Source organism: Diachasmimorpha longicaudata, chromosome 3 (assembly GCF_034640455.1).
Source record: "Diachasmimorpha longicaudata isolate KC_UGA_2023 chromosome 3, iyDiaLong2, whole genome shotgun sequence".
In the NCBI taxonomy this organism is placed as follows: Eukaryota; Metazoa; Arthropoda; class Insecta; order Hymenoptera; family Braconidae; genus Diachasmimorpha; species Diachasmimorpha longicaudata.
The window spans coordinates 7,554,290-7,569,170 of record NC_087227.1 but is presented as its reverse complement, the minus strand read 5'-3'; the positions used below and the strand labels follow the sequence as shown (position 1 = coordinate 7,569,170).

Genomic DNA, 14,881 nt, shown 5'->3' with positions numbered 1-14,881 from the left:
CAATGATTTTTGTTTTTCATAGTCAGGGGTTTTTTGATTAATTGTAAAGAGGGAAGACTTCATTGAAATACAAAAGTATTACTATGCCAAAGCGATTCCTCGTTATTACTGTTACAATTAAAGATAACAAAAATAAACTCACTTGTAAACTTCCTGCGCTCCTATAACCCCTGGTGTTGCGGTGGAAAAGGGCCCACCAGGGCCTTCTGGAGTCTTTGGAGATGCCAACAGTATCTCCGCGTCATTTATAAAGTTCTAAAATCAAACGCAACCGAAAAATTAATGGAACATCTGTCGAAGTCGGTTTACTCAAAGTAATATCTCTTGCAATGCACATGATAAAAAAAAACAAACAATAAAACCGACGGTGATGGCGATGAGGCTGAGATGATACTGATGATGATCATAAGAATCATGCAGAAAACTGGAACATTTATCTCAAATAAAACACGCAATAAAAATTCAATGTTACAGTACTACCTTACTTGAACAACTGCAAAGGTGTGCGTTGTGACAAAATTTGTCAATTATTATTTGTTGATTTGTTAATTAACAATGTCTCCTTCACCCACTAAAGAAGACGTCTAATAGCGATACTTTTTAATTGATAAATTAATTGCATTAATTTTTTTTCAATTCATCATTCAATTTTCATTCAAGAAAATTAATTTCCATCAACAATGGTTTTCAGTGAATGAAAACAAATTATAAAAATTAATTACATTTGAAGAACTGTTTTTTAATTACATAATTTATCATTTCTTCTACGGCGAAGAAACTCAGTACCCGGTACTGATAAGTAGCGTAAAACTTTCAGCCTTGCTCAAATCGAAAACTTTCTTTGTAATAAAAAGATGGAAATGAAAAATGAATAGAACTTACATTAGGATCCTCCCGAATAGTATCCATACCAGTCATGGATGAAGGATTGCTGGTTATCCCAGTATTCCTCGTCTCGATATTGGCATTGGGATCGTGAAACGATACCCTCTTCGTGGTGACAACAGGCTGCCCAATAGGAACATTAGATGCACTCGAGGTGTTCGATCTCATAGCACTCTGCTGTGACATAACTGCATAGCTGGAGCCCCTCTCAGGCGGTGGTGGTGCCTCACCCGGCGGTGAACTAGGTCCATTAATCACAAGATTATCAAGCCTGAGCATTCCGGGATGAAGCTGATTCTTGTTGTACACCTGCTGCATTCTGAGTTCCTCCTCCCTCTTCTTCTGGTTCTCGTCAAACTCGTTCTGTTTTCGCTTGAGTTCCTCAAACCTTCTCTGACGCTCGCGGTCCTCGCTGTAGCCAGTCGGCAATGGCTTTCCGGGAAATTGGCCGGAAGTATAGCTCGAAGTCATGGAGGACCCGATGTTCATCGTATTTACTTCGTTCCCTCCATAGATACCCCCCTGCTGTCCTTGACTGGTGGCCGTATGCAAAGAGACACTCGTTGATTGCAGTTGACTCCCCACAGGTTGAGGTGACAACGGCTGCCCTCTCATCGACTGATTACTAGTGCTTGTTCTTAATACTGATAAATTCGTTTGATTGTTTCGATCCTGGGAAGCTGCCATTCTCAAGAGTCCCTGCACCCTCTGAGCACTTTCATTATCAATTTCCGTACTCTCGTCGTCATCGTCTTGTTGATTAGCCACCTCCTCCGCACGTTTCTGGAAGTCACGCTCTAGTTGCAGTGCTCGCAATTGCTCCTCTTGTTGAGGCGTTCTGCTTAGTAATGCAGATAATTCAGCGATCTGTTGATCTCGCCAGAGCTTTGCAGCCTCACGACGACGCGCCTGTTCTTTTTCACGTTCCTCCCGTTGCCAGGGGTTTGTCGCATTGTATTGGTATTGACGGGGCTGCTGAGTAGTTGTCGTTGCAGGATAGTAACTGCCTCGAGGAGGATCCTGCATACTTGCCGTGTACCTGGTAAACATAAGGATGATGGGACTTGTTAGCATTGAAATATCGGTGCAATCGAATAAATAGATCTCGAGGAGTAATAAAATAATTTTAAAAATATTGAGAATTAGCACGAGGAAGCACGACTTAGCTAGAGAATCGATGTTTAGATATTCTAAAAATTAGTGAGAAAGAATAATGATTTTCCACAATTTATGAAAAGCCACTAAGCTTCTGTTCAATAGATCGCTTCGTTCCTCAGTATTAAATACCATTTTATGTCGACCATTTCTCAACTGTTCTCGTGGTGTCTGTTGGTTATCACATCCGCTAATAAAAACTCTGTTATTATAAAAAAAAGTTATCACATCCGCCTAACACGCGGAAGATCCCCGGTTCGAACTCGGGCGAGAACATTTTTAAAATTTTTTTTTTCTCAAATATTTATATAAACTAATATGTAGTACATGTATTTTTATGTTTTTATTAATTTAAATGAACTGTTACGTTGCAAATGTGAAGATTGTATTTTGTGATAGGCACGCGTCGAATATATCACGGCTAACATATGTGGTTCTTCAAACCGATGAACTCTATTTTGGGCGAAGATGATTCATAATCATAAGTGATCATAATTGATCTCGTATATACACAAATATGATGTGAATTACGAAAAACATTACTTCGTTTTAAAATAAAATATTTTATTCTGTAGTACTTCGCCCCCAATGCCGCCGCATAAGTCCGGTTTTGCGTTAGTCGTTTCTCAACTGTTCTCGTGGTGTAGTCGGTTATCACATCCGCCTAACACGCGGAAGGTCCCCGGTTCGAACCCGGGCGAGAACATTTTTTTTTTTCTCGAAATTTGAAATTAATCAACATTTGACGTTCCCTTGAGATGATTTATTTATTTATTTATTTATTTCGAATTGTTGTGTGAAACCCGAAATTGTCCACATAATCCGACAAGTGAAACTCATTCCACTCTATTCCAAATTACCCCTTGAGGGATAATGTAGGAAATCCCTCGACGTTCTTGACAATGTATTCAAAAATTTAATCTGCCTCCAGATATCTTTTAATATTCCGATTATAATCATTATTGATCTTCCATTCTTGTTCTTTTTAAATAACGTTTGAATTACATGCACTATCAATTTCGCATATTGTTTCTAATCTAATGACATTGTTATAACTCCACGGTCCTTTCGTCCTGATATTTTTTCCAATTAAGATAACCATCAATATACTATCATAAAATTTTATCTCTCTCATGAACTGTGGAATTTAAAATAAACCCGTCCCGAGGAGGAACCGTGCATGGATGGCAACGTCACCTGATTTATGACACAAGTTTGATTGCTCCGCTTCCACCATAAAAATCTCACCGAACACGAAGGCCCATAAAGCCCTAAAAACCCATTAAAAAGAAAAAAGGGATATTTACCCAGAATCAGTCTGCTTCGTATACAATGGATGGGTAGAAGTGTTGAGCGGTGGTGGTGGTGGACTCTCCCTGTAACCACTGTCCTCCGGTAAAGCAGGTCTCACAGGTGGTAACACCTCGTCCCCGTGACCCTCACCGCCATTCTGTCCCCTCATTCCTTCGCTTGGATACTGTCCATTAGAATACTGACTCCCCATGTACAACCGGTTCTGCTCAGCCAAGTGTCCCTGATCATTTCCATATCCCCTGTTCTGCTCAATCCCATGAACCTGCCCCATTCTCGCAGGATCTCCCTTCTTCGGGACAACTGCATATTGCTGATTTTGAATCGGCTTATTATTGAACTGTCCATACTGATTATATCCATACTGGCCATAATTGTATGTTGGTGAATTGGCAGCAAGATTTGGAGTCGATCCCACTGGTGGCCTAGCCGGTCTGATAGCATTACCAGGTTGACCTGATGTGATTGGTCTAGAGTTGTACGCATTTGGTCGATACTGATTCACCAGCTGTGGATTTCCACCCCTCAATTCTCTCCTCCTAACTTCCTCCTGCATTTCCTGAAGCTTCGCCTCCTGACGGATAATGTCTCTAGATGACTGTGACCGCGGCTGCTGCATCTGACCGGGATAAGGCTGTTGTCCTTGAGGAATATAAGCGGAAATCGGCCTGTCCCTAGACAGCGTTTGATGATTGACATCCGTAGCCGGTCGATTCAGAGAATTCTGGGAGCCCCGTAAGCTCTTCTGGCTATGCAATGCCGTCCTCTCGTCCAATGGTTGTGGAGGACTCGGTTGCTGTTTGGCATTGGGATCCTGATGTCTGTAGACACTTAGGTTCTGATAAAATCTCTCCGCCTCGTTGCTCTGAATACTTCCGACATTCCCCGGATGCGTTGGATGAAGATTTGGTGAGGATTGCTGTCTACTAACTAATCCCGAGGGTGGCAATGTACCTGCTCTTATCGGATCATGCAGATTGTGGCTTGACCTTAAGGAAGATTTAAGTAACGTTCAATTTAGATGGATTTTACCGGGGAGGAAGTTGAGTGATTAGGTTACGAAAAGTTTTGAGATTAATTACCGTGATCGGAGGGAAGTTGCACCGTTCATTGCGGGCATTGGGGGTGGCTGGACTGGGGGGGTTACACTGTTACTTGATGATGCACGACTGTAGCCTGGATTGAAGACTTCGTGCTGCTGCTTACCCTCCATTGTTCCTACGTCTAAGAAATTATCTTGAAGTTTTTTGGTGGATAATTTCCCGGGAACCGGGGACTTCAGGATGTTGGGAAATTAGTGGACAAATACGGTGACAGGAAAATATTGTGCCCAAGCAATTTAGCAGGTATGCCAATGACATTTTATTCTGTGTTGTGTTGCACGACAGCTCTTCCTCGACAATTTATCCAAGGACATTTGGCCTCTTTTTTAATGAAACTATCATTCAATGTTTAGTATGACTTTTAAAGCACATACGCGGATAGATGTAACTACCTTATCGTCATTTAAATCTAAATTTTGTTTATGTTTTTCTTCGTTGAGATTAAGTACCAACTCAATTAGAGGAAGCTCTCACACATGTGCAAATTCATTAATTCGCCCAAATCTTCTGACATTATTAACGGAGCAAAAGAGGATATGTTTCAAGATCGGTTGTCAAGAACGAGTTGTCGGACAACAGTTTTATTTACTTACTGTGAAGTGCCGGTACTGATTTGCTGCTGTGAATTTGATGGTGCGTCGTTTCATGTCCGATTCGTGATGGCAGATCGCGCTCGCTCATGCGACGTGGTCCTATTATAGCGAATGATGCAGAAAATTTTTTTAATGCTTCACATGCGAGTAGAATATATACATAGATATTGCATGCACTATGTTACAGTTATGAATTGTGCATTAATTCACCAGCATGCCCAATATTGACGTAACACAAAATAATCAGTAAATAATTAATGATAATTGATGAATGGTTGGATGGGGGTGAGAAATAATAAATAAGACTCTTCGTCAATAATTCACGTAAATGGACAACAGAACCAGGCTTATGTGCTATTACACCTATATTCTGTATTTGTCTCGAGCTTACGGAGATCGTTATCGATTTCCAACGATGGAAACTCACGAAATATCCAGTCACCACGCTCGAACCTGGGGGTAGGTTTGCGCTCAGAAACATCCAGATCGCTTTTACATTTTTTTCTCAAGACCATAAGAGACTTCTTCTTTATCGGCTTTGCTATCTTAGAGTCCCTATTTCGTATGGGAATGACGGTTTCGGAGGAGAATGACAGTCTCTTTGATCGTTGGGCAGTTTCCATTGAGATCTTCGACAACTTCCTCCTGAATTCGTCGTTCAACACTGATTGACTCTTTATTTCAGAAGATTTTTCTAGATTTTCGAGTGACTGACTGGCTTCAATTTTATCAGAAATTTTTTCGCCTGCGAGTTTATCCTCACTTTTCGACTTTATTTTAGTCTTTATGAAGGAATTCGGGAATTTAGTTTTTCTAGGAAGTCCTTCCCCAATTGATGAAAAATTCACGGGGCTCGAGGCACACTCTCTCGTCCCCGGAATATTGACAATGTTATCTCTATCATCTTCACTAATGGATATTCTGCTTTCTATCGTGACATTTTCTCTCCCCAATTTGTTCGCATTCATTGATTTAACCCACAAAAAATTTCTGTCTTCATGAAATATTCCTGGCTCAGATGTCACTTTTGAAATCTTTCGTTCTTCAATCGGCATCAGATCTTTGAGAGACCAGTATTTTTCTAATTTGTTGATTTTTTTATCTGGATGAATGCTGATTGTGCTCATGACAGTTGGAGAATTTCCTTGTTTTAAATTATCGAGACTCATGCTTCCCCTGATAACAGTATTCTGACCTTCCGAGAGATCCATGAATGATAGCTTAGACCTGTCAATTCCTTCGTTGGAGGTACTCCAATGACCTTTCACCTTTAATGATGATGACATTGAATTCACTCTCTCGTTATCACAATTGGGAATGTACAGAGGTGCATCGACATTATCGAGATTGCAAAATTCTTGCAACTGTTTTATGATCTCCTCTTGTTCAGCTATCGACAGCTTTGACTCGCTCTTCCTCAATTCTTGACTCATTGACATTCTCTTCTGAGTATTTCTAGACTGTCCTTCATCGATTTCATTTTTCGTTTGAATGTCCAATAGTATCATACTCCACTCTCTCTCAGGTGTTGTTGCCACACTCTTGTCAGCTTTCAACAAGTCAGTCTCTGATTTGCTCATATCCCGTGGTCTCCTGGCGCAACTAAAGCCCCGTGGAGATGCCATATCCGGCTCAGATACAAACTGCCTTGATGAACCAAGTTTCACGGATTTGAATTTAATCAAGCCAGCTTCCCCGAGTTGTGAAAAGTGTTTAGCTAGTGCAGCAACTCTACCACAGCCCAGACGAATTTCCTCCGGGGATTTCCAGCATTTTTCTGTTGCTGATTCATCGCTGGAGACATCGCTATTTAAACCAGTCAGATCTAAATTTAATTCCGGCATTATTGTGTGCATTTTCGGTGGTGATATATTTCTGTCGGAATGTTCAACGTCTTTTTTCGAGGGCATCTCTTCCACCACAGAGATCTCCACCTCTTGATTCTTTAATTCCTCCGGATTTAGACCGCTTTTCTGTGATTTTTCATCGCACAGTTTGTGCATTTGACAGTGGGCAATGTGAGCGTGACAACAGCAATGAGGGGATGGTAAACTGTGTATGCCTTTGTGAATAGGACAGTTGGTCTCGTTACCCTTTATATCGTCTTCCAACTTATTTTCGTCATTGGCCCCGTCGCATGTGTCGTCGAACTGATCTATGAAGGGAATTGACTCGGTAATACCCAAAAATGTCTGGCAACTATCTGCCTCATCATTGCATTCAAAAGTCAGGGTTGGAAATGTCAGATCAGTCTTGTCTTCACTGTAAAACCCACCCCTTGACATATTCCCCTGTATAGGGGTATTACTAGGTACAGTTGGCTCTGGTGGCGGTGGATATGGTGGATATCGCTCGAGATGGCTCGGAATAGTTAGGAACATTTGAGGCTCTTGTATTACAGGAATTGGTCGTTTATTGGTCCATGTTTGATTTTTCGGCCATAAGTACTCCTCATCTATCGGGGATTCATCGATTGGATATATGTTAAGACACGAATTGTGAATATTTTGACGATTAAGAGTCTTGTTGGATATACCTAAACCAGAATGGGAGGGGATTTTGATGTTAGTCGATTATATTTGATTTTTATATGAGTTATTCCCACCTGGTTGGGGCCGCTCGGGCCCTGTGTCCCAATCCACCAGACGCTCTTGATAGTGATCGGTTAGCATTGGGGTGGATAGAAGGTTACCCACTGAATAGGATGTCGATGGTTGAGCCGTGTCACCCAAGCGTGGATGCTCTAACTGTTCAGACTTTGGACGAGCCTTATGCGCTGCGTTTTTTAATATTTTTTTTTTGTAAAATCAAAGCGTTAGTTTAAGCCGCTATTTGTTATTGTTGTGATGGTTATTTTGCGGGCTTTTAGGGGGGTGGAATTAACGAGGACAAAAGCAAAAGATTATTGGAATTCAATATTACGTATTGCACTTTCTACTTCGGAAAATAAAAATTAAATTTTATTCCTGGAAGGATCTGACCTTCCCAGATCTTCTTTAGTACGTTTGACTTTCAATAAGAATTGATACAGCAAAATTAAATGCTTACGTAATACTTGAATAACCTCGTAATAGACTTGTCACCAGAGATTTTAAACTTGAACATTTTTGTACAAAACTCACCTCGAGTCATTACAGGGGATGGTTGTGACAGTAGTGTAGCGAGTCCATGATATATTGCACCCTGTTTAGCTACTTCAAGTGTTACAATTGGTCCCGTTCGTACTAAGTATTCAGCAGCTCTGTAAGTATAAATGTTTTGCATTACATTAAAAGAGAAATAAATAATGAATGAGCTCAATTTCGATTGCAAGGAGTTACTCACTTTTCTTGAGTAATTCCTACTAGACTCTGGCCATCAACCTTGAGCAGTTGATCACCCGCTGTTAGTCGGCCGTCCTGAAAAGAATCAAGAAAACAGAATTGGAGATTTATCAAGAATTATGGGATAATGTTGAGAGAAATTGAAGGGAAAACTCACAGCGTCAGCAGCTCCTCCGGCTACGACACTCTTGATATAAATGCCCAGACGATCCTGTCCAGCCCCCTGAAAGAGACAAAGACTCCTGACTCAAGGGGTACATATATACAAAAACATAAATACATGTGAATAACGGTATAACAAGGAGAAGAATAACGGCGGTGATATCCATGAGGAGTGGAAAAAGAAAAAAAATAGAAAGACGGAAATCCGCATTTAAACTCGAACCGTCTAGCGTGACAGGCGTGGCGTACGGGCCGCTGGTCACATATAGGAAAATGTAAATGCCAAGATCCCAACATCTTTATATTTGTTATAATCATGATAATGCTCGACTGGAGAAAGAAGATTACTGAAAAATTCAAAGAAATTGTTCCTTTACAATTTTCTTCTTTCGCTCACAGACGTCTTATTGACAAGAGCTAGAAGATAACGTCAATCAGGGCTTTTTGCAGTGATGCCCTTTGATGTAAGAGAACTTTGCAATTTTCCAAAGACTTGAATGTCCGGGTCTCCAGCAGAATTAATGATTAGTTGATAATTCGTTGATTATTGCTCAAATTATTGATTCAATTGTAACAAAATTCTTACAAAATAAAAAGAGATTTTTACCTTGGCGGCAACGATACTAAGCCCCATTCCGTTAGTAGACTTATGAAGCTTGATAATTTGAATTTCGGGTTGACTGTGATTAACCCCATGGCCCCCAGAATACCCGCCAGATCGATTGCTCATAGCACTTGGGCTCCTGAAATTATTATGATGATCAATCATGTAAATGGTCCAATATCCACTGCTAGTGGGTTGAGGTGCCATTCTGCAAAGGCCATCCCTCTGAAGTGGAGCGAGAAATTCTGCCAATCCTGGTGGTACACCCCGTATAACCTCACAACTATAGCCATCCTCAGGTAAAAGTAGAGCCAAAGCAAGTGTTGGATCCTCCTCAAGTCTGATTTCTCTACCATCAGCTCTAGCCAATGCATCAGCTACACTTTCAGCAATCCTCACGACATTTTCAATTAATTCTGGTGGTAATCGAGGCTCATCAGCAGCCGGTTGATACTTCTGCAGAAGTGCTCTCACTTGAAGGGAATTAAGCTTGAAACAGGTAGAGCTCAATGTCGCCAACTCCTCGGCATTGTACTTGGGCGCTTGAAGTAGATGTGTTGCTTGCATTATCGTAGCAAGATGACATTGACTGGCGAGCTCAAGACCTTGTCTCTCGGCCCACGTTTCCAAGGCATTTAACCGGGTTTTTAAACGCCTACCGAACCAACGAACGCACAGATTGCCGTTTGAAACTAAGGCATTGAAAGCCGTGGCGTTTATCGTGTGGAACAAATGACTAAACAGTTGAATAGTCAAAGCGGCATTAACGCGACACCGCCGAAGTAGGGCCATAGTGTTTGAAAATATTTGTAAAACACCGGCTTCCTTCGCTGGCTCATCAGCATCAGCCATAAATTGTGACATTGCTGGTGCCAATTCCAAGGATACACATCTTACCAATGAAGCAAATGCAGTCTGTACAGCTTCAGCCAAGATGTCCTGGGCACGTGTTGAGAATGCACCGACGTGTCGATCACTCTTCAACATGTGTAGTAATTCAGAACCATTGGCTAACCAGAGAGCCAGGGATGATGCGTCCATATAACGCTCTTGAATCACTCGTTGAATCATTGTAGCAACGTTTGCTAGCATTACGGTCAATCTGTGTGCCCTCTCGGTCGGTTGGAGCTCGGGCCGGTAGTGGGTACTAGCGCGGTAGCGAGCAGCTAGGTACAGGGTGTAAGTTGGGGCTAATTTGAATTGAGGAGCAGATGGCTCAACGTCGGTTATAACTGCGTGAAGGAATGCCTCTTCGGTTTCTTCGAGGAATTCCAAAACTGCTGGGAGAATTGGATCGGTTCCGCGAGGCTGGCGATCGTATTGTTGGGATAATCTGGAATTACAGAGGGGTTATTTTATAATTTAAGCTTTCCATTCTGAAATTCTCAAGTACAGCATGGGAATCATTGATTATATAGTTGAGTTGAATGTTCATCTAAACTTGAGGAGTTGTAATTGTTAAAGGACGTGAATGGTTTGACGACAAGAAAGGTGACTAGTCTATGGCACCATTCGTACTTTCCATGATGGATTTCACTGGGTAAATTTTCAAGTGGAAGATCATCTGCTCTATTGGCATAAATATTTGTCATGCAGATTTTTTATTTAACACTTACCCATTAACGCAGATTTTAGAGATATAAATTCTTAGGTAGAAGCAACAAATGAACATGAAATTAAATGTAGGTTACCTGTTGCTATCACGACTGCTGGTCAAACTGGCTGTTTCAACATTTCCATCTAAATCAAATGTCGTTTCGTAATTGTGTGTATTCTCAATGGGATGTGCATTTGTGGGACTCCGGGGATTAGCTGCTGCTGATTTTGTTGGACTCGGTGGATTTGAATCTGGACCATCATTCGGTGTCCCTGAGCCCGATCTATATTTCTCGGAATTCACGTCCTGGTTGTTCATGTCTGGCGAGCGTCTACATGATTTGGGAGGGGATTCACGATATAAAGCGAAAGAAAATAATTATGGAAATGATAATAAATGGGGCGTGCTGGGAGTCTAATGAAGTTGTAGCACTGGGGCTTGTGCAAACATTCAGCTTGTGAATTTATTGGTATCAGTGATTTACCTGTCATATACGTAATCCATCTGTCTACTGGGCTCCTGACGTTGCCTAATGCGATCCTCTGGGGTTGGATCAATGAACCGAAAGGTGTGCATTCGGCCGAATTTGATGATGGCACCATTCTTAAATAATAACGATCATTGTTTTTAAAACAATATTGAATTTATTCGATGCGGTAGTAGATTCTATGAAATATATGTTGTCGCATGTATATTTTTTCGTAATAAAAAGAGAATTCCATTAGTCTTACCTGTAGAATAGTGGTCTGATGTATCCTTTGATTATTAACATAAGTGTGGGCATCTCTGGAGCAAGGTGTGAGGGTAACAATGTTCTCTGTGAAAGCGACAACGCAGTGCCTAGGCATGACAGTGGGCCCGGTAAGAGTCAGTGTTTGGGCCTGTACAGCTTGAGGACCGATAGGCCTCTCAGATCCCACTTCAGTAACATTAGGCTGGAGGCGATGCTTAACCCCAGCTCCACCAGGAATTTCAGTGCCGTCGGGGTTGAGCTCCAAGAGAAATGGCAATCTCTCATCCTCGTACCTGTGATCAAATTCACTCCATTTCCCAGCCGGTTTCTTCTTCCTTTTTCTTGGTACGTAATCCGCTGGTCTTCTCCTCACGTGAAACATTATGGAGCCTGGAACATTGAATACATTTCATCAGGACAATTTAATTAATTGAATGTTGAGCATTCATTTTCTAACTGCAAATCCACACAACAACAAAATTTTGTAAAAAAGGAAAATTATTCTAGAAAATTGTAGAATTATTTTAGAACTCGAAGATTTTCGTGTATCTACAGGAGCTGAATAGATTAACCATTCCCCATTTGTTTGTAATTATTGTCACATGATTTCAATTGAATGAACTACTCCAAGATATTTTTTTTCCAATGAAAGAACACATGAAACGTTAAACCCGACATCGATATCTCCAACTCGTCGGCGGAAAAAATTATCGGATGCGCTCCCATAATCGTTGTAACTGTCCATTGCACAATTGAGGGGCTCTCTTTAGTCGATCCGGGTAACTACATTTGACAATAGCAATCATTGTAACTCGTCTTTCTCCGCCCCCCCCCCCTCTCCCCCTTTCTTTGACGACAACCAAGGGCTGGATAAAACAATGAAATTATCGGGGAAGGAATTTTTTTTCTCAATTTCACTGCTCGGTAAAAAAAAAGTCTCGTAACTGAAATGAAGTATTACCACACATCTGGATGCCTCGCCATTTCATATCCCGGAGGTCGACAATTATCTCTTGTGCAAAATGCTGGAGCACTAGTTTCGCGAATTTTTCAATGCGACTGAAATGTCTGGATGAGATGAAATCGGCGGCACAGCGGGAACTTGACTAAAAATAACCATGTATCCGGTGGTAAGAAGAATTCGCAGGCGTGGAGGTGAAGGAAGAAAGGGCCTATGTGCCAAAATAATGATAGAAAAAGTCGAAGAAACGACTGATCTATGAACTTGAGATTTTTGTCAATAACGAGTAGCACCATAAAAATTATATTTCGACCCTTACGAAGGTGTGAAATAGAGCAGATCTCGACCTTTATGATCCGATCCGAGCCACGGTCGGTACGAGGACCCTTCTGACCTCCGTGAATGACATAAAAATGGAATTCAAACACTGACAAACCCTGACCGAGCCCTATTTGCCTCTCACAAATATCAAAAATACAATTTCAACTCTGAGAAACACGTTAAACAACAAATCCCAACCCTTACGAATTATCTTTAACCCTTATCTGTAGAATACACAATACTCCTCCCCCTGTTGTCCTGAATCCACGACAACCATTTTCCAACAACTGCACTAGCTATTCACAATGCCCTCCAGCGCATAAGCCATAAGGAAAAGTCATCCTGCAAAAGGTATTTCTCGGTAAAATAGGACTGCTTATTACGATCGAGACAAAAGGCCCTTCAGTCCTCCTCAATTACTTCATTCATCACAAAATAGAAACAGCACAAAACACAATATGTTCACCAGTTTCGAATTGACCGATACAGTTGCACTCAAACTTCTTGAAATTGTATTACGCCTCCTGTCTCGCCCACCACGTACACAAAACTTGGAGGAGTTCTATTTTCGGTGAGTGAAGACGTTGGAATAAGCAATTGGATTAAATGCGACTATCGGAGGAATAAAAGTTAACTCCTTCCACGCTTTAGTTGTAGTCGACTGAGACCCTTGGGAAGGCGCATACAACCATATCAAAGAAGAATCCTGTTCAGTCGTTGCTCTAGCGTGACGCTACGAGGCATTTTGCTAGTGGTATCAGGTACGGTTGCACTGGGGTTGGGGGGACTCTCTGTGTGGATTTATGCATGACAAGACAGGGACATATTTCGACGAATGGGGATATTTGTCGATATAGTTTTATGGGAAAGAAAATGAGGTCTCAAGGGTTCTCACGGCCAGAAAAATCTTTCTTCAATTGAGGATATTTATAGGTAAACTGGTGCCATCCCCTGGTGCTGGGGGCTGATGACTTCCTGTCGGATTCGTTTCTGATTAATTATTCAAAGATATGTCACCATGTCCTATTTATATGATATTAAATATTGTTTGTATGATGATGATTTGCTCATTTCTTTGAAAATGACATGATCATCACACGAGTGATTTTTTCAATTCCCTCATCTACTGATAGTTAAAAATGACAAGATAATATTGCTACGAGTTTTTACAACAGACCCATCATTTTTTGTCGTCAGGAAAAACTGATTTTGTCGTAAACGGAAGCAATAGTTGTACAAATATTGATAACAATCTTCATGATAAAGAAATTTACAACAAAAATAGCTGTAAAGTCCATGTGATATACCCTTGGTAAATCGATAAACCAACTTTATGGGGTCTAGGACAAAGCAGTTATTCGAAATCAGCATTTGCATGAACATCCATTGAAAACATATATTATCTACACGTGAATAATTCTCTCTCCCCCCTCCCCTATTCCAACGCATAATATTCAATTCATTCGAAACATTTGTGGAAAAATTCAATTGGACTTTTATAATTAAGAGGATATCCCGGAGTGTTGATGTGGCTTGACATTTATAAAGTGCAGATGTATTCCAGCCACTGGTTCAGAAAAGTTCCAACCCATGTTTCTATCTTGCTCATTGTCACTTACTACGCAGTGTTCATTGTTTCGAAATGTCCATGATGTTAGTAAAAAAATGCGACAAGGATTTTCATAATTCGATGACTGACGGTGGATTTTTAGACAATGTAGATATGACTCATTTCCTTCAGAAATGTTAGCGTTCTTTTTTCTTTTCATTGTAAAAAGTATGAAATAGTGATATTGATCTTGGAGTTTTCCCATATATTATTAAGGATTCTTTTGCATGCAATTATCCCCACTACGGCTCTAGTCGCATGATTATTTAATATGAAAGGTATATTTAAACACATTTTTACAAGGGATGTAACAACTTTTTATGAGAAATTGCGATGGGAGTGGCGATGGGAAATCATCGTTTTCCGGCAAAATTATCTCACTAGTTGATTATTCATTCGAGGAAATAAATGCTCAGAAAAAGGATATGGTGTCAATAAAACTGATGATTGAACATTATTGCAATTCACTATTCCATAATTCTTCCAGCTCTCCTTTTCCATAACGTATTTATATTTTTCTTAAT

The 14,881-nt window shown here is 40.7% G+C and overlaps 1 protein-coding gene and 1 non-coding gene across 11 annotated transcripts in view; one reads left to right on the top strand and one right to left on the bottom strand.

The window, feature by feature from the left end:
- Cno (canoe) overlaps positions 1-14,881 on the bottom strand; it is a 45,493-nt gene that overhangs the window by 1,640 nt on the left and 28,972 nt on the right. For 4 of the 10 annotated variants that reach the window (XM_064116581.1, XM_064116580.1, XM_064116588.1 and 1 more), the window contains 14 exons: positions 11,465-11,856; positions 11,218-11,336; positions 10,828-11,064; positions 9,140-10,469; positions 8,528-8,593; positions 8,372-8,445; positions 8,170-8,288; positions 7,653-7,823; positions 5,439-7,583; positions 5,048-5,146; positions 4,434-4,575; positions 3,348-4,340; positions 883-1,924; positions 143-255 (listed from right to left, as the gene is read on the bottom strand). In XM_064116581.1, coding sequence (XP_063972651.1) covers positions 143-255; positions 883-1,924; positions 3,348-4,340; positions 4,434-4,575; positions 5,048-5,146; positions 5,439-7,583; positions 7,653-7,823; positions 8,170-8,288; positions 8,372-8,445; positions 8,528-8,593; positions 9,140-10,469; positions 10,828-11,064; positions 11,218-11,336; positions 11,465-11,856 — 7,042 coding nt within the window. Of the gene's footprint in view, positions 1-142; positions 256-882; positions 1,925-3,347; positions 4,341-4,433; positions 4,576-5,047; positions 5,147-5,438; positions 7,584-7,652; positions 7,824-8,169; positions 8,289-8,371; positions 8,446-8,527; positions 8,594-9,139; positions 10,470-10,827; positions 11,065-11,217; positions 11,337-11,464; positions 11,857-12,427; positions 12,538-14,881 lie in introns of those variants that run through there. The other 6 variants (XM_064116586.1, XM_064116582.1, XM_064116584.1 and 3 more) reach the window with 6 other exon arrangements.
- On the top strand, positions 2,673-2,746 carry Trnav-aac (transfer RNA valine (anticodon AAC)). Its single transcript has one exon. It is a non-coding gene; the product is annotated as a tRNA-Val (tRNA).